Consider the following 19,963-nt stretch of genomic DNA (forward strand, 5'->3'; position numbering starts at 1 on the left):
TGGGGCACCGGCAACCAGAAGGGAACCTGAGCATGAATGGTTAGTGCCACCCGGCTGGGGAGACACCATCTCCCCGCCCAGTCCTCTAGAATGACTCTGTCATCAATAATTCATTAAGAACCTCCTCTCAATTGGCTGACGCCTTCAGCCCTCGCTGGCAGAGATCCAATCAGGAAGGACCTTAGAGAGCTCTTCTGAATAGTGGGCGAGCGCGCGTGACGTAGCGGCCGAAGATTGGCTGTGGCAGCACAAGGCGGGGCCGGGCTCGGGCGGCGGCCAGCGCGGCCGGGGCGGCTCAGTGCGAGCCGGGGAGGGTCGAACCCGGAGCAGAGTCCCAGCCGAGCGTGGACTGGCGGCAGGATGTTCAGCTGGATGGGGCGGCAGGCGGGCGGGCGCGAACGCGTTGGCGGCGCGGACGCGGTGCAGACGGTGACGGGCGGGCTGCGCTCGCTCTACCTGCGCAAGGTGCTGCCGCTGGAGGAGGCGTACCGTTTCCACGAGTTCCACTCGCCTGCGCTGGAGGACGCCGACTTCGAGAACAAGCCCATGATCCTTCTGGTGGGCCAGTACAGCACCGGCAAGACCACCTTCATCAGGTACTGCCATCGCCCCTCGCCCGGCCCCCGCCCCGCTCCGCCCTCCCCACGTGTGCGCCCCAGTCGACCGCCTCCCGCCGCTGCCCCTCCCGGCCGGCGCGACCTCGGGGACCCCTCCCGGAGCTCGGCGCCCGGTGCCCTCGGCCCCGCCCCTGCTGGGCAGCCCCGCGCGCTGGAGGGTCCCGCGAACCCGCGCCCTGCGCACTCCGAGCCCTCCTTCCTTGCGGATCGGAAGGCGTTGCTCCCGCCGGCCTTGTCCCGTCGCCCTGGCCGGAGGGTCCAAGGGAGGGAGGGGGCGCGAGCCATATTCAGCATATTCTTGACGAGGGAATGACGCCTAGGGATGGAAATGGGGGGAGAGGCGTGGGGTATCCGAATGGGACAGAGTCCTAGTTGGAGAGTTTGTTTAACTATTCATTTGTTCAACTATTTCTTGAACAAATGAATGGCAGCAGGAGAGCGTATCGCCCAGACCCCCTTCCCTTGAGGTCTTTACGTGCCACCCCACAGTGTTGTGGGGAGGGGATAAAGAGGCCGCCTTCGTTCAGTTCATGCACTGCCTTTAGCCGCCCGTAGGAAGTGAGCTGCGTGTAGCAGCCGCACCAGCCTGTGGAAGTAAGGGGGAGTGTCATATTACTATTTGTTAGTTTCCATTTCTTAGGTGGGTCATTCCCTCCTCGCTTACCCTTGACAACTGAAAATATTTGTCATGCTTACCGTGTTTCCGAAAGCACACAATCACTGTGCATGCCCTGTGGTTCAAATCATATAGTTTCATCAGAAGTGACTTTTGCTGGGAAATTATTTAGATAGAAACAGATTGCTTTGTTGATCACCTGTTTTTTTTTTTTTTTTTTTTTTTTTTTTTTTTTTTTTTTTTTTTTGAGACGAGTTTGCTCTGTCCCAGCTGGAGTCAGTGGCCATCTCGGCTCACTGCAAGCTCCGCTCCCGGGTTCACGCCATTTCCTGTCTCAGCCTCCGAGTAGCTGGACTACAGGCCCGCCAACACCCGCTATTTTTGTATTTTTAGTAGAGACGGTTCACTGTGTTAGCCAGATGTCTCATCTCCTGCCGTATCCCCCCTCGCCCCCAAGTCTGGATACAGGCTGAGCCCCGCGCCCCCCCTGTTTATTCTAAGCAGCCAGCATATTTAGGCTCACTGTTTTTGGTAAGAAGAACTTATTTTTCTGACTTAAGCTGTGTATCAGTTGAAACAAAGTACTGATCATTTAAGGTTTTGGTCCAGGGTTTTGGAAATTGTAACAATCTCTTCATCATTTGATGTTCAACAGGTATTCAGAAAACTGCATCTATATTTGGATACATGCCATTTCTGTTAAGTAGGGACCTCTTTTTCTCCACTCCAGTGACCTAAATAGTTACTACAAATAGAGTAGCTATCACTACAGGAAATATGTTAAATCCAGGCCTCCAGATACACTGCGAATGAATTCCACAAAACAAATATACTGTGTATTGAAATGTCGTTCTAGACAATAAATTGAGTGTGAATAAAGTAATTTCAAAATTGCTTTATTTGGTGCTTATGAACAAGACAAAAGTAGAATTAAATATGTCACTGTCACCCAGACACTCAAAATGAACCATAGCTGTGTTACAGTAACTGGCACCTTGAAAGATGACAAATGTCACATTTAAGGTCTCAGTAATACTGACCAGTTTTTAGGTACTAGGGATAATAAAGTGTTATGGCCAAGTGGTACAAGAGTGGGAAGCGGTACTATTGAAACATACAAAGAAGAAGGGCGTATATTTTTGTAATTTAGTGGTGGCATGTCCCCGCACTCTAGGCATTTCCTCCTGTTTGTCTTTGCTGTGAGATCCTTGTTGTGCCCAGGTGTCATCAGGGAGCCCCTGCTAGATGCTGTGCCAACCTGGAGATAATGCAGCCCTCTTCTCTGCTCCCATAGACTGGATAGCTAGCCAGCCTGATTATCATCTCCCAGGAAGATGAACACAACTCACAGGAACATGAATTTATCTTTTGTATTTTTCCAGATTTCTCTCTCATTATATTCTCACTCTTCTCTCTGTTTCATTATTTGGAGAAATTTGTGGAATAGCTAAGCGCAGTTTTATGAAGGGTTCTGAGATTTGATTCCTGACAGCTACCTCATCCAAATTGGCCGCCTCTCTGTAGGTGCTGGAGCTGTGGGCCACTCTAGGGTGAGGGAGGAATCACCTTATTAGGAGCCATTTGTTCTTGAGGCTTTCCCTGAGCTAAGTGGCTTTGTTGTTAGGTGATGTACACAAGGTAGACCGATGAGGTTAGAAGAAAATCAGTGTGGGCAGGAAGCTTGGTGAGGCCACAGGAGACGTGAATTGCTTTTCAGATTGGAGCTAGGAGGAAGTGATTTAGCACCCGGGAGGAAATCCCCAAACAAAAGGGCAGCTACCCTGGAGACTTGTGAACTTGGAATTAAATATCACCCCAGACACTCTAAATGAACTGTGGATTCATCTTGAGCGGAAGGGTTGGCCCAGGGTGCTGAGCATCCTGGATCCTGCCTTAGTTAGAGCCTGGTTAGTGGTCTGGGTTGTTTGCTTCTAGCGATTGGGCACTAGAAGTTCATACTTGGCTGTGGGGTGTACCTAATCTACATAGCCATAGATTCTTATCTCCCAGGCTTCCTGCACATTCCAAGAGGTCACTGATGACACAGAACCTGTGCTGACCTGGTGGAAAGCTTCTCTTATTGCTGTTGGCTCTTCTGCCTTTGACTGGCAATGAAGAATTGGCCAGAGAAGGAGGGGAGATGGGCACGGGGGAAAGTGACCATGTCATCTTAGACTCTGTACTAGCCAAGGAAGGATGGATATGGAGCTCACCCAGGCTTGTGTCCAAAACTTGAGGAAAACAGATTTCAAAGATTCCTCCAGAAAATCCCTGGGCCCAGGTGCTGTGAAGGAAGACATTTCCACTGAAAAAGTATGAAGTCCATTTGAAATGAATTCAAACTACACATTTTTTTTTTTTTTTGACAGAGTTTCACTCTTGTTGCCCAGGCTGGAGTGCCATGGCATGATCTTGGCTCACCACAACCTCCCCCTCCCGGGTTCAAGTGATTCTCCTTTCTCAGCCTCCCGAGTAGCTAGGATTATAGGCATGTGCCACCACGCCTGGCTAATTTTGTATTTTTAGTAGAGACAGGGTTTTTCCATGTTGGTCAGGCTGGTCTCGAACTCCCGACCTCAGGTGATCTGCCTGCCTTGGCCTCCCAAAGTGCTGGGATTACAGGCGTGAGCCACCGCGCCCTGCCCCAAACTACATATTTTTAAGAGCTCCACTTTCTCCCTTCCTATGCTCTGTCCCCTCTCCCCAGAAAACTTATTCTAATGATGAAAAAAGAGGGAAGTCACTCAAGAAACTATATAGGCTTTAAAAGGGTAGAGAGCAGGGAAATAAGGCAAGAAAAGAAATTAAAAAACTCCCAGACTGGAGAGAAAAAAGTAAAACTCTTTGCAGATGACATGATCTTCTATGTAGAGAATCCTAAGAAACCACTTAAAAACTATCAGAACAATGGGGGAAACTATAGTTCAACAAATGGTGCTAGGACAACTGGATAGCCACATGCAAACGAAATGGAGAATGACTGTTAGTGGGCGTGGGGTTTCTCTTTGATGTGATGAAAATGTTCTGAAATTGGATAACGATATTGGTTGCACAACTTTGTGAATATACTAAAAGAGTGCACCCTGTTAAAGAATAAATTTTCTGGTATATGAATTGTATCTCAATAAAAAACCAAAACAATTCAGTCTTTCAACACTAAGCATCCTGTGATTTAATTTTCATGATTCTGCAACTAGCGCCAGCCAAGTAATTTCTGCATCTATGTGTAATAATTTAAAATAGAAATGGATGCCAAAAAGAAAACAAAGTAGAAATAAGCTAAAAGAACCCAAGGGCAAAGGAACTAAAGAGTAAAGATGAGGGGCCAGGTGCAGTGGCTCACACCTGTAATCCTAACACTTTGGGAGACTGAGGTAGGTGGATCGCTTGAGCTCAGGAGTTCAAGACCACCCTGGGCAACATAGTGAGACCCCCATCTCTACAAAAAAAAAAAAAAAAAAGGAGTAAAGATGAGGGAAAACGGAGTGAAAGTAGCCATCCCACAACCCCTGTATGAGTATTCTTGTCAATGTATAAACATGTTCATTGTTCATAACACTCAAGTTGGTAAAATCAAAGTATGATAAAAATTTTTAATAAAATGCTTGATACCGTAATTGTGTTTAAAAACTTTAGATATTAACATTGAACTATAGCATTTAATAGGGAATAAGGGGGCAGGGGTGCACGTGCAAGGGTGCAGACAAGGTTTATGGGCGGTATGAAGGATCAAGAAGCCGAAGTGGGCTGAGAGGGTAAAAGTGCCTTGGACATTAAAAAGCCTTTTAAGGTATGATTAGAACAAGAATCAGGAAGTGATCGGCCCACTCTTGGGCTCTTGCTGCAATATTAGCAGAAAGCAGAACTACTCAGCTTCCTCCTTTTCCTCAAAGAAAATGCCCCAGAGATGGCAGAAGGGAGCCCAGCTGTGTTCAAGAGGGGATTAAAACCACAGGCTGAGGAGCTCTCCCAGGGCCTGCCACAGGCGAGGCTCAGGAAATCTCTGGCCGGACACATGGATGAAAGAACTTGCATTTCTGCTCAAAGAACTGTATCTGGTGACTTTTAAGAAATTGTGAAGAATATGAAAAGTATTGGAACACTGGAAGTAGGCAGATGTTCTCATTTTCAAAAAAGCGGGGAAATGGATTCTGAATAGGAACAAAGGCCTTCTTCATTCCCTTGATAAGTTTCTAGACTCAGTAATTAAGGGAAAGGGACGTGAAGGCATTCACTAATAGGCAGCCTGGTTCATCTATTTTTAAAAAAATAAAATCTCACACAGAAAAACTATGGGTCCTATTTGGTGGTTCTCACACACATCCAGATACTAGGGCTCCTGAAAATCAATCTTCTGTTCCAAATACTATACCCTTTACAGGTATCTCTAAAATATTGAGATATTTAATTTTTACAGAAAATTAGACTATATTTTCAATATACAATATAAGATCACACCTACAGATGCTAGTGTTCATTTATTCAAATGATCTTGATTTCAGGGTTGGGGCCAGCCATCACAGAAAAGAGTCAACAGGCCACAACTCTGAGTGACAAGGGCTGTGACACTAGAAACACAGGGTGGCTGGGGGCATAGGAGGGACCCCCTCATTCAGGCTTGCAGGTTGGAAAAGGCAGCCTCCCTGAGAATGCAGCCTAAAAGCTGAGCCCTGAGGAATGAGCAGAGAATTAGCTGCCCAAAGAGGGCCAAGGAGTGAGGGTGGGGAAGTGTCACCCATGAGGCCTCGGTTTCTGGGGTAACTGGGGAGTACAGCCATTCACTGAGATGGGAATCCAAGAAGAGGAAGGTTGGGGCATAATGGTAAGTTTAGATTTAGACCTGTCATGTTTGAGTGGATACCAAGGTGGCAATGTCCATGAGGGGTGAGACATGGGTCTGGAGCTCAGGGGGATATCTGGGCTGGTCTGTTGACTTGGGAGTGTCAGCATTTAGTAGCCAACATCTGGGACATAGAAGTCCTCGCACAGGACTCTTAAGTGAGAGGAAGCAGAGCTTGTGGAGACCCTCCGGGGAAAGTACCAAAGAGGTGGGTAATTGCCTGGGAGGGTAGTGGCTCAGCGCTGTCTCAGAGCTCTTTAGGTTGCAAGTGACAGAAATCCAACCAAAGATAGCTTAGATAAAAAGATAAGAACGTTTTCCTGAAACCCATCAGACCAGGATGTGCAAGCTTCAGGCTTGGCCCAGGACTGCAGGAGACACACCAGGACTCTGTTGGCTCTGTGGCCCTCCTCATGTTGGGTTCCTTCTCAGGGATGAGCAGGCGGCCACCTCCATTTCCAGCCTCGAATTCTGCTGGCTCAGCAGCCCCAGTAAAAGTCTCAGGCTTGAGTCTCATTGGTTTGACCCTGGCCATATGCCCATCCCTGAACCAATCCTTAGGGGCAGGGGCATGAAATGTGGGGAGTGGGGAGGTCAACCCCAACCACGTGGCCTGAGAGCTGGGGAAGGCAGCTCCTGAGGATGCTGCTACCAAGAAAAGGGAATACGAGGCGAGTAAAGCAACGATGACCCCCACAAAAGCCAGGGAGAGAGGTGGTGGTCAGCAGTGTCAGATGCTTCCAGGAAAAGGACTGAAACAGAACCAGTAGATTAGCCTTCGAGAGCCAGGTGACCTTGCCAAGAAGTGTGCCTGTGAGTGGTGGTGAAGGAAGCCAGATGGCACGGGTTGAGGAATGAGTGGGATGTGAGGCATCAAGTTCTCAGCAGCTAGGCCTGGGGGAAGGAGGCCTGGGCACAGGCATCACAGGGGTTTGGGTAAAGACGAGCACAACCTCCGCAGAATGAAAAGTGGACAGAAGGGAAGCAATGGAGAGGGAGCAGCTGGCATCTCAGAAGACACAGAGGAGGCAAGACTTGGAGCAAAAGTCCTGAAGAGCAGGGCAGGGAGCTGCAGGGCAGGCGGGGCTGGGTGGGGCGGTAGGGGTAGGCAGGAGGGCGGGTAGGTGGGGCGGGGGGTGGGCAGGGGTGCACTGGCAGCTGCAGTCCGAGCAGGGAGGTGCTGCAGGCCAGCAGCTGGGCCAGTCGTCACATCATCCACCTGACAAGCAGCAATGGAGTATTTGGAGAAATGTAGGAGGAGGAAGGCTTTTTCCATCCTGACATTATCTTCCCTAACTCACATTCAGAAGCTGACTTCTAGAAGGTGTTCAATGTACTTTTCAAAACCTCGAACCAGAAGGCCATGGTTCTTTCTGCATGTGGCTGTGCATCAGAATCACTTGGAGGCCTTTTGACATGGATTCCAGGGCCCCACCTCAGACCTCCTGCGTCGAAATCTCTGTGGGTCAGGCTCCAAAATCTGTTTTTGTTTTTCTAAACCATCTCTCACAGTAATTCTTATGCACCCTCCCCTAGGAAACATTTGGGAACCGTTGCTAGATGAAGGTTCAGTTAATGGAGGAATGGAAGAGGGTTAGCCTCAACCCAGAAAAGGGAGGCTGACTTCGCTGAACCTTCCGTCCGTTCCAAACTCCATCTGTTCACATTTCTCTCAGTGACTTAGAGGAAGACATAGAATTCATGCTTACAAAACCGAGGATTATATAAATATACTTTAATAAATCGGGTTCTTTTTTGCTTAATATGATATGATGAGCATTTTCTTATGTCATTATATAGTCTTCAAAAATAACTTCAATGACTGCATCATAATCTATAGTACAGGTTGGAACATTTAGGTTGTTTCTATTTTTATGCTATTATACATAATGTTGCAATGAACTGAACATTTTTGGCCATAAATATTTGTATTTCTAGTTTTTTTCTTAGAATAGCCTAAGCATAAATTAATACCTCAAAAAATATAGATAATAGGCTGGGCGCAGCAGCTCACACCTGTAATCCCAGCACTTTGGGAGGCCAAGGTGGACAAATCACTTGACTCCAGGAGTTCGAGATCAGCCTGGGCAACATGGTGAACCCCATCTCTAAAAAAAAATACAAAAATTAGCCAAATATGGTGGTGTGTGCCTGTAGTCCCAGTTACCTGGGAGGCTGAGGTGGGAGGATCACTTGAGCCCAGGTGGTCGAGGCTGCAGTAAGCCGAGATTGCACCACTGAACTCCAGTCTGGGCAACGGAGTGAGGCCTTGTCTCAAAATATATATATATATATATATATATTTTTTTTTTTTCAGGTTTATATATATTCCTAAATCTATGTATCTATCTTTCTTTTTTAGGAAAGTTATTCCAAATTAGACTCCCACCAGAAATATGAGGATCAGTAATTCACCAAACTGCCAGTAAAACTAATTAAAATTAATTTGATAGGAAAAAAAAAATTGTTTTAGATAGGGCCTTGCTCTGTTGCCCAGGCTGGAGTGCAGTGATGCCGTCATAGCTCACTGCAGCCTCAAACTCCTGGGCTCAAGCAATCCTCCCACCTCAGCCTCTGGAGTAGCTGGGACTACAGGTACGTTGCACCACCACACCCAGCCAGTTTTTTTTATTTTTTGTAGAGATGGGATCTCGCAGTGCTGTCTAGGCTGGTCTCAAACTCCGGGGCTCAAGTGATCCTCACGCCTTGGCCTCCCAAAGTCCAAAGTGCTGGGATTATAGGCGTGAGCCATGGGGCACTCAGCCAGAACAGAATTATTTTAATTTGTTTATTTCTTAATAGTGACGTTGAACTTATAAAATAGATAGTTGTCTTCCATATTACTTTGTGAATTGTCTGAATTGTCTGTGAACTTTGTCCAATTTTCATTTGAAGTGTTGGTCTTGTTTTTTTTTTTTTTTTTTTTTTTTTTGAGATGGAGTCTCGCTCTGTCACCCAGGCTGGAGTGCAGTGGCGCGATCTCAGCTCACTGCAAGTTCTGCCTCCCTGGTTCACACCATTCTCCTGCCTCAGCCTCTGGAGTAGCTGGGACTACAGGCGCCCACCACCACTCCCGGCTAATTTTTTGCATTTTTAGAAGAGATGGGGTTTCACTGTATTAGCCAGGATGGTCTCGATCTCCTGACCTCGTGATCCACCTGCCTCGGCCTCCCAAAGTGCTGGGATTACAGGCGTGAACCACCGAGCCTGGCCCTGCTCTTGTTCTTATAAATAAATGTAAATGTTTTTCTCAGTAACAGATATCAATCCTTTGTCACAGTTGTAAAAGTGTTTTTCCAGTTTGAAATTTGCCTTGTAATTTTTGTAATAATTTTTCCATTCAGATATATTTAATATTTGTGATCAAATCTAACAATTTTTCCTCTTTTATAATATATTTTATTTTTTGGTTAGAAAACCCTTGTTTATCTTAAGACTTGGGAAATATTTACTCATATTCTTTTCTTTTGAGACAGACTCTCACTCTGTCCACCCACACTGGAGTGCAGTAGCATGATCTCAGCTCACTGCAACCTCCACCTTCCGGTTCAAGCGATTCTCGTGCCTCAGCCTCCCAAGTAGCTGGGATTACAGGCATGAGCCACCACGCCTGGCTAATTTTTGTATTTTTTAGTAGAGACAGGGTTTTGCCATGTTAACCAGGCTGGTCTTGAACTCCTGACCTCAAGTGATCTGCCCGTCTTGGCCTCCCAAAGGGCTAGGATTACAGGCGTGAGCCACCGTGCCCTGTCTCTTTTTAAAATAGGATTACTTTTTAAATATTTAACTTTTTAACCCACCTGGAAGTAAAATCTGTCAATTATATTGTTTTGGGGTTTTTTTTTGTTTTTTGTCATTTTCTAACACTATTATTAAATAATTCTACCTTTTTCTGCTGTCACATGAGGCTTCCTCATATGCTAAGTTATTAAATACTATATTGAGTCTGTTAGGACCTTTGTCTCGTGTTATTCTGTTTGTAAATTTTTATGCCAGCAGCATACCATCTTAAATATTGTCACTTTGAAATACTTTTTAATAATTTTAGCTCAAGACCCTTCTGCGCTCATTACTCTTTATTTTCCAAATGCTATCAATTCTCATTTTCTGTCATTCTTTGAGAAGAACTTTCTTAGTTAGGGTCTTCAAAACAAACAAACAAAAATTCCCACTGGAATCCATTTGTCCTGGAACTGCATTCTGTCTCTAAGTTACATTTTTGTATTTGCTTTTCCCAAGCAGCAGCTCACCATTGCTTTAACGCAGACCTTCTTGGAAAAGTGATTGATTTACTCGTGCAGGTCCTATGGAACACTTATTAATGTATTAGGTATTTTATGCCCTGTTGCTCTTGTGAATGGGCTTTTTATTTCTCTTATTTTTTTGGCGGGGTATTGCTGATATGTAAGGAAGCTACTGAGTTGTGCATTTTTGTTTTATATCTGGTCATTTGACTCAAGAAGTTATTCTGACAGCTTGTCAGTAGATTCTCTTATGTTTTCTAGATAGATAACTGTATCAGTTACCTTCATGATTACTTTGTCTCCCCTTCTGTTCCATATTTCATAATACCAGGAAGTAGGCATTCATATCAAGCTTCTCATCTTAATGGTATTGCCTATGTTATTTCATCTTAAGAGATCATGTCAGCTGGTGGCTTCTTATCTATAAATTAATTGCATTAAGAAATTATCTATTACTAGTTTTAAAAGGATTTCATTTAAATGATTCTATTTGGAGAAAAAAACAAAATGGATATGGAGTTTGTTAGATGCCTTTTAGCCTTTTCCTTTAACCTATGTTTTGTGGAATGCAGTTGTGGGAGATGATTCGTAAGGGTTCAAAGAAAATAAAAGGGTTCCATAGTCAAGTAACTTTGGGATATGCTGTGTTCCATAACCTCCTCATGATAATTTACAGTGCTCCCAGATCAAAGAGTTTACAACCTAAAGTCTGTTGTCATATTCCTAAATTACAAGTCACAACATCAAAAACACTCAATAAATATTCATTGCATGAGTGAAAGACTGGAAGAACAAATAGGACTGTAAGAAACTGATTGATTCTAGTGAACTTCCCCTCCCTTTCTCTCACCCTCCTCCCAAAACAGAATGGAAGGTGGAGTGGAGCAACTTACAGGCAATGGCAGTAGGTAGACAGCAGCGTGCTTCCAAGCACATCTCAGCCCTGAGGAGTATAAATCCCGTCCACAGCTGGAAAAATAGCCTGCGATGCAAAAAGTTTTACCCAACAAATTCCAGTTTCTTGGTTCAATGACCTAATGTCCATTCCCTTAGTTGGCACAGCAGTTTCAAGGGTGACATCATCTGAACAAACAGTCCTGGTGATAACATGTCAATGATTTAACTAAAGGAAAAATGAAAATAAAACTTAGTTTTCACATTTAAAATGTAAGTGAGGCTGGCGCGGTGGCTCACACCTGTAATCCCAGCATTTTAGAAGGCTGAGGCAGGCAGATCACCTGAGGTCAGGAGTTTGAGACCAGCCTGGACAACATGGTGAAACCCCGTCTCTACTAAAAATACAAAAATTAGCCCAGTGTGTGGTGGACGCCTGTAATCCCAGCTACTTGGGAGGCTGAGGCAGGAGAATCACTTGAACCCAGGAGGCAGAGGTTGCAGTGAGCTGAGATCATGCCACTGCACTCCAGCCTGGGTAACAGAGCAAGACTCCGTCTCAAATAAAAAAAAAAAAAATGTAAATGAAGATCAGCCTAACTTAGTTTTTCAGTAATTCAAAGGAGACTTTTTTAAGTAGATGAGATATTTGTTCAGGGATGTTTATCGCAGCATTATTTATAACAGCAAAAAATGGAAAGCTATTTAAATGCGTAACAGGAAATGACAAAACAAATTGATACATATTCAACTTAGAATAGTATACAGCCATTAAAAATCATGTTTTCAAAGAATATTTAATGGTATGAGGAAAAACTAATGGTGAAAAATCAAGATGCAAAATTGTTTAACTTTAATCTCAATTTTATAAAGGCAAATTACATTTACTGAAAAATGATGGGATGGAAATACATCAAAACGTTAAAAGTAGTCATTACCCTGTGTTAATGTGGTCTCCTGTAAGCTACTTAACTTGCCATAAGCAGTTTTCTCCTCTATAAACTAGGAATAAAAATACCTACTCCCATGGCAGTGAGGATGAAATAAGCTGAATGTGTGAAATGCATTATAAACTGTACAGTACAGTTTCAGAGTAACCTGTCATTTGTTAGTATCTAGAAGCAGTGATAGTGCAGGTTGTACGGTTTTCCTAGGAAATATTTATGTATCTTGGCCTATCTTATAAGACTTTGAAAGTAATAAATTCTTGATTCTCCCACTTACTTTTCCTGGTGTGAAACACGAGGATAGATTAAACAATAGAAACTGCTCTTTTTTTTTTTTTTTTTTTTTTTTTGAGATGGAGTCTCACCCAGTCTGGAATGCAGTGGTGCAATTTTGGCTCACTGCAACCTCCACCTCCCAGGTTCAAGCGATTCTCCTGCCTCATCCTCCCGAGTAGCTAGGATTACAGGTGCACACCACCATGCCCAGCTAATTTTTGTGCTTTTAGTAGAAACGGGGTTTCACCATGTTGGCCAGGGTGGCCTCGAACTCCTGACCTCAGGTGATCCGTCCACCTCAGCCTCTCAAAGTGCTGGGATTACAGGTGTGAGCCACCGTGCCCGGCCAGAAACTGCTCTTAAAACATCTTTCCAGGCTCGAATCAAATCAGAGTAGAAGGACTAACCCTTCCTTTTCATCCCTTTCCTAGTGAAATAGTGGATCAAGTAAGTATTTTCAAGAAAAATATATTACATGAAACTTTCCAACACTTATTTTAAAAATGTTTCAGGCAATAGCAATGAATGGAACCCCCAAACACCATGCACAGATGCCAAGGTATGCACGAACATGTTTTAAGATCCTGTTTAAGATCCTGTTTATCATCACACAAACCATCGCCTTTTTTTTTTTTTTTTTTTGAGACGGTGTCTTGCCCTGTCACCCAGGCTGGAGTGCAGCAGCGCGATCTCGGCTCACTGCAAGCTCAGCCTCCTGGGTTCACGCCATTCTCCTGCCTCAGCCTCCCGAGTAGCTGGGACTACAGGTGCCCACCACCATGCCCGGCTAATTTTATTTTTGTATTTTTAGTAGAGACGGGGTTTCACCATGTTAGCCAGGATGGTCTCTATCTCCTGACCTCGTGATCCACCCGTCTCGGCCTCCCAAAGTGCTGGGATTACAGGCGTGAGCCACCACGCCCAGCCCACACAAACCATTTCTTTAGATTTGGCTTGAGAATTTAAAAATAATGCTCATACAACACTCAAAATATATGTGCCGTATTATTTTTAAAATCTTACATTTGTGTATTTGTTATGATTCACAGGATACATTCCTGTAAACATTCCCAGGGGAACCCGTCGGCCTCTCAGGCTCTGATTTAGGGTGGGTGGTGTCCTCATAGGACTAGTAAGAAATCCTTCATCTTAATAAACCACTTAACCCATTTGAGGCTTAGTTTCCTCATCTGTAAAATAGGGATAGAAATAGTACCTGCCCATAAGGTAGTTAGGATGAAATGAGACTATTCATGTAAAGGCTTTAGCACATAATGAGTCCTCAAACGTTAGGTATATTTCTTTAAAGTGTAATGCTTTGCCCACTACACCAGGCACCAGTGTGACAGTCAAAATCCAGATAATGCAGGATGAATATCCAGGGGAATCAAAGTTTGAATATTGTGCCACTTAGATTTGTTTGGTTTTCATTCGTTCTTAAGCTCATCGTTGAGAAGATGGTGCTTGGACATACTGATAGTATCTCTGTTTTCAATATCTTGAGAGTTTTTTTTTCCCCCTGTCATAAATGACATTCACTTCTATGAAGTGAAAAAAAAAAAAAATTCTAGCCTAAGCAATGAAAAAAAGAAGACACCATCCATATATACTCTTGCATCAAAGTAGCTCTGTGAGCTTGGGCTGAATGCTGGCAGCCGGGGTGCCCCAGAGCCACTTGGATGAATCTGAACTGGGGACCTCATCAGACCAGGACAAGGGGATGTCAGGTCTCCCATCCACCCCACCATCCCTTCCACCCGGCTGCTTGGAATCCAAATGTCCGTACCTTTTTATGTGAATGGCTTGGCTCGAGAACCTTGGAGCAATCACTGCTGGAATTGGCAGGCCTCTCCGAGAACACAGGAAAGGGGGAGCAAAGTGGAGCCAAGGACAAAAATCAAGTCTCCAAAGCACAGGATGCCTGTGGAGGGGCTAATCAGCTCTGAATCACAGTGGTCTTCCTGTGTCCTCTTGTTCCTTTGAATTGTTGTTATTGCAGATAATACTAGAGTCCCTGAAACTCGTAGCTTTGGGAAAGCCTCTGAGGCACTCCCACCGTGAGAAATGTCTAACACAGTTGATCAGGCTGTCTGTCCCGTGTGGCTGTGTGATTGACCCATTTATGCACATTGCACCTCAGCATCAGCTCAGACTCTTCCCTTCCAGCTTGCTGTGTGTGGATCCATCACTTCATTCTCCCTTTTTCCATGTCAGATACTTGGTGTCTTCGTTGTTCCGAGTTCCCTCACTGCACTGACACGTACCTGCCTACCCAGCAGTGTGACATAAATGAATCTGAGTTTCTGCAGTCCCCCAGTGAAAAATCTTCTTCAGGGCAATCAGCTTAGAGTGTCATGTGTCCACTCAGGGATCTGCCAGGTCCTGCTTAGAGCACCAGGTTGCTGGGGGCAGTGTGGGACCCCAGGGTGATGGTGCTGTGCCTGGTGTAAGAGCAGAAGTCTGGGGCCAGGAGAAAAAGGGGCTGCAAGTTCTGGATCCTGTGTGGCCACCCTGTGAGTTTGACCAGCAGCAAGCCATGTTCCTGCGCTAACCCTCAGCATTGTCGCTTATAAAGATAAGAGGCTGACTCAAATCATTCCTACCAGACTCCAGGTTTCTAAAGTACTGAGTATATAGACCATGCCCTGAAGGAAATGACAGCCCAAGAGAGGAGAGGAAACAGGCCATCAAATAACACCAGCACAAGCTGTTAAAGGTCAACTCTGCAAGATCCCCATTTGAGTTTATTTTTTATTTATTTATTTAGAGATAGGGTCTCACTCTGTCACCTAGGCTGGAGTGCTGTGACATGGTCACAGCTCACTGCAGCTTCGACCTCCCTGGGCTCAAGCGACCCTTCCACCCCAGCCTCTTAAGTAGCTGGGACTACAGGTGCACGCCACCACACCTGGTTAATTTTTGTATGTTTTGTAGAGATGGGGTTTCTCCATGTTGCCCAGGCTAGTCTCGAACTCCTAGGCCAAGCGATCCTCCCACTGCAGCCTCCCAAAATGCTGGGATTACAGGCACAAGCCACCGCTCCCAGCAAGACCCCCATTTTAAAGGCTTCTAACACATGGTGTCAAATTGCTTTTCAGTGAAGTTAGACCAACTTATTCCCCCACCAACATATATAAGGGTGTTTATCTCACAGGACCCTTGCCAGCATTGATGATTCCGAGTTTTCAAAAATTTGTTAGTATGCTCTGTCTTTACTGGTATTTCTTTGATAGTGAAATTGAACATTGAATGTTAACTTTGTATTATTTGTGAGAGAAAGTATCACCAAACAAATTGATAATGCAAGCAAGCTTTATAATACAGTAATTCTTCCTAATTCTAGTTCTTCCTCTGTGTCTGAGATCCAGAGATTGATTTCAAGGTCACAGTCAAAGGGGGACACCTTTGACTTCAAATTATTTCACATTTGAAGCACACTTTAAAAATAATTTATTGTTAAAGTTCTGTCCGATAGGGTCGCTACTTAGAAAACTCTGGCTTCGATTACAATATAAACTTGAAAGTAGGAAACATCTGCTCTTCTTTAAACAATTTTTTCATTTATATTTTTCCTTGAAACCCCTGTTATTTCAAAAGTAGTGGGATTTGCTGTACTTGTACAGAAATGAAACATCAGAAAGTAATTCAGGTACTCCTCGACAGTGATGTCTGACTTCAACACCTGTGCTGTGTGAGTGATTGTCCAGCTGGGGACTCACTGCTTAACTACGATATCCGTATGCTCACCTCCCTGGCCTGGAATCTGGAGGGCCTCATCCTGGCCAGGCTTGGTGAAGGTGCCGAGAAGGGGCCGTGTTGCCACGAGCCACCCAAGGTGGAGCTCCATACTGACCTCTTCCCCGAAAAGCACACGCTGCAGTTCTCGTCTGGTTCATCCCTTTAATCAGTGAGCGTGACCTTTTGTAGGCCATCTTGGCCAGCCCATCATTGCTGTTAGCACTGATTCTGGAGCAAAGTGCCTGTCAAGCTTCAAACCCACTCCCGCACCTCACATTTTCATGAATTGCGAACCGTGTGTGCTGCGGGGAGCTGGGCGACACTGGCTGCTGTTCTCCCAAGCCCCTCCCTCCCCAGCAGTCTCCCCTCCCTCGGTCTCTCCTACCAGCCTCCAGACATAGCCCCATCCAGGCCACAGGGCGTAAAAATCAAACTGAACGTGAGTGGAGGCAAGAGTGTGATCTGGCTTTGAATTCCAGCCTCGCTGGTGAATGACTTCACACTTGAGATCCCAGAGGGGCTGTAAAACCTAAATTCCACATTCCCGTGGGTATATGGAGTCCACACGCTCTGGATACACTCCACAGAGGCTGGAGTTTCACAGAGTGGGCATCCCTCACAGTAACTTTTACCAGCATTTCTCAGATTTGTGTGGAATGTGTAAGAATTGATCAACACGAACGTTTCTAGGCTATGAGGGACACAAAGGTTTTGATGGAGAAACTTTTGAAGATATTTTAAAAATTAAATCTGAACACATTTTGAAATGGTAGCACCTCCTGAGCCCAGCTTTACTCCAGGGAGAGTAGGGAGAGCTGGCCCTTGTTGTCAGGGTGGCCAGAGGACCGTGCAGGGGGATGTTGTGGAGAGCTCTTCCCCTCACCTGAGAGGAAATGGGGGTCCTCGTCCCTCATGCCAAGTGCCACACCCTGGGATGAGGCCCTGAACTTTGCTTTGCTCTTCACCCCTGAGCAAACCACTAACTCAAGGCCATTTCTGAAGACAGTGCAAGTTCTGGAGTCTGAATGCTTACATTCCATTTCCACTGGAACGTCCACTGTGTGACCTTGGGCAAGCCACTTGGCCTCTCTGATGCCTCAGTTTTCCCACCTATAAATGAAACGAGGATAATGTCATCATCCACCTCAGAGCGTGAAGTGACACAATATAGAAGGCTCCGTGCCATACCAGGAATATAGCGAGCACTCAGTAATTGCCGTGTGCTATTAGCAGATTTTTTCTCTAAATTTAGAGATAAAAGATATCATCAGATAGATTTACTGTAAATTTAGGAGACATATTTTAATGGTGTATCTATTCTGGAGTGCCACAACTTCACAGAAATGTAGAAACTTTGGATGATGTGAAAACTAGTAATGACATCAATTAAAGGTTTAGAATATAGCCCCTTAAGGTTACTAAACAATTTCAGTTTTAGGCCAGGCGCGGTGGCTCATGCCTGTAATCCCAGTACTTTGGGAGGCCAAGGTAAGTGGATAGCTTGAGCCCAGGCATTCAAGACCAGCCTGGGCAACATGGTGAAACCCTATTTCTACAAAAAATTAGCTAGGCATGGTGGTGTGTGTCTGTAGTCCCAGCTATTTGGGAGGCTGAGGCAGGAGGATTGTTGGAGCCCAGGAGGTCGAGGCAGCAGTGAGTCGAGATTGCACCACTGCACTCCAGCCAGCCTGGGCAACAGAGCAAGACCCAGTCTCAAAAAAAAAATTTTTTTCCAGTTTTATTTACATAGAAAACATAGGTCTAAATGGTGGCTTAATTTCTCATTCTTTTAAAGATGGAAAAATTGTGTTTGGCATTTGATAGAATTCAGCACTTTCTCTCTTTCCCTGGAAATAGTCACAGATCGTGGGCTTACATTGGAATCAGTCAGAACTTTTTAGAAACAAAGAAATAGTTTAGGACCAAATAGACTGTTAGTTGCAGGAATGGGGAGCTGCAGAAGGCTGTGCAGGTTTTTTCCCTTCAGCCCCTTCAAGGCTTATAAGGTGAAGATCATCCTCCTGGCATGGTTGGGACATGAGTCTGCCCTCATCAGCTCAGACACCTTGCAGGGCCCATAAACAAGTAATTATAGTACACATGCTGAGCACCACGCTGGCAGCAGGCACAGGGTGCCCAGGGACCACAGAAGAGGAGTCCCCACATGGAGGTCAGGGAGGCTCCCCTAAGGGAGCTGAGCCTGAACAGAGCTTCCAGGATGCCCAGGAGCCAGCACGGTACACTTCCCTTGGGGTAGCATCTGTTGCATCAACAGAAATGCAAAGGAGGATCGCTGTGCTTTTCTTGGGGTTATGTTTCTACATTTTTAAATGATTATGTAAAAAAATTGGTAATCCCAGGCAGCTTTCTGGCCTCTTACTTTGTGATAAGATGCTAAGCTTTCTCTTCTTCTTCCCTCTCCCAGATACCTACTGGAGCAGGATTTCCCAGGCATGAGGATTGGTCCAGAGCCCACCACTGACTCCTTCATCGCCGTGATGTATGGAGAGACTGAGGGCAGCACCCCAGGGAATGCTTTAGTCGTGGACCCCAAAAAGCCATTTAGAAAGCTCAGTCGCTTTGGAAACGCTTTCCTGAATCGGTAAGGACCAGCAAGCTGCCATCTTCGGTCAGCCTGTTTAAACCTTTTCTTTGAATTGCTGCCAGTTACATATAAAGGTTCAAAAACAGAAGAACAAAGAATCTCTGCTCTAGAAGTCATACAAAATATGTTTATCATATTAAGATATTTGAAAGACTATCATAGGAAATGATCATTTATGCCTATCCTGGGTAACTTGAGAGGGCAGAGCTAAGGCCCAGGATTAGACATTATAAGGCTGCACAGGGCCAGGTATGTGGCTCATGCTTGTAATCCAGCACTTTGGGAGGCTGAGGCGAAAGGATTGTTCAAAGCCAGGAGTTTGAGACCAGCTTGGACAACGAAGTGAGACCCTGTCTCTGCAAAAAATTTTAAAAGTTAAAAAATAAAAATGCTTACAGTATAAGGGACAAATTTCTAATAATTTGAGCTGCACAGAAATGGATTAGGCTGCCTCATGAGGCAGTGAGCTCCCCGTCACTGGCAATGTTAAGCACTGGTTACACAGACACCTCTCAGGCGTGGTGCACTGGGCTTCTGCAGTCAGAAAACTTAGCCCAGAGGACCCCTAAGCTTCACCGGACACGCGGGTTTTACCTGCTGACTCCAGGACAGGTCCCCTCACCTCCCTGGCTGTCCCTTTTGCTTCTCACTCCCAGCTTTGAGCTGTTTCCTTATTCGTCAGAGCAGGGCCAGGGAAACAGTGAAAAACATGAAAAGCTGATTTTCTTACATGGTTTTTTTTTTGTTTTTTTGCGTGGGGAAGATAGAGTCTCACTCTGTCTCCCAGGCTGGAGTGCAGTGGCATGATCTCTGCTCACTGCAACCTCCGCCTCCCAGGTTCAAGCAATTCTCCTGCCTCAGCCTCCCAAGTAGCTGGGATTATAGGCACCCACCACCACACCCAGCTAATTTTCATATTTTTAGTAGAGACGGGGTTTCACCATGTTGGCCAAGCTGGTCTCAAACTCCTGACCTCAGGTGATCCACCCGCCTCGGCTTCCCAAAGTGCTGGGATTACAGGTGTGAGCCACTGCACCCAGCCTACGTGGTCATTATTTTATAGATGTAAAGTTGTGGGATCACTGAGGTTCTGCCTTACTTGGAGATGTGTTTTATTTGTACTCCTCCCATAACCTTTCATTAGAGTTCCCAGTGGAACTGAGGGCTGCTAGGGGTGGGGAAAACA

General features: G+C 45.3%; 1 protein-coding gene across 1 annotated transcript in view; it reads left to right on the plus strand.

Moving 5' to 3' along the window:
• Positions 1 to 261: 261 nt before the first annotated feature.
• Positions 262 to 19,963, plus strand: part of EHD4 (EH domain containing 4) — an 81,376-nt gene continuing 61,674 nt past the window's right edge. The window contains exons 1-2 of the mRNA XM_030814251.1: positions 262 to 596; positions 18,598 to 18,774. Of these exons, the coding sequence (XP_030670111.1) occupies positions 361 to 596; positions 18,598 to 18,774 (413 nt within the window). The 5' untranslated portion in view covers positions 262 to 360. The remainder of the gene's footprint in view (positions 597 to 18,597; positions 18,775 to 19,963) is intronic.

This window comes from Nomascus leucogenys, chromosome 6 (genome assembly GCF_006542625.1).
Source record: "Nomascus leucogenys isolate Asia chromosome 6, Asia_NLE_v1, whole genome shotgun sequence".
In the NCBI taxonomy this organism is placed as follows: domain Eukaryota; kingdom Metazoa; phylum Chordata; class Mammalia; order Primates; family Hylobatidae; genus Nomascus; species Nomascus leucogenys.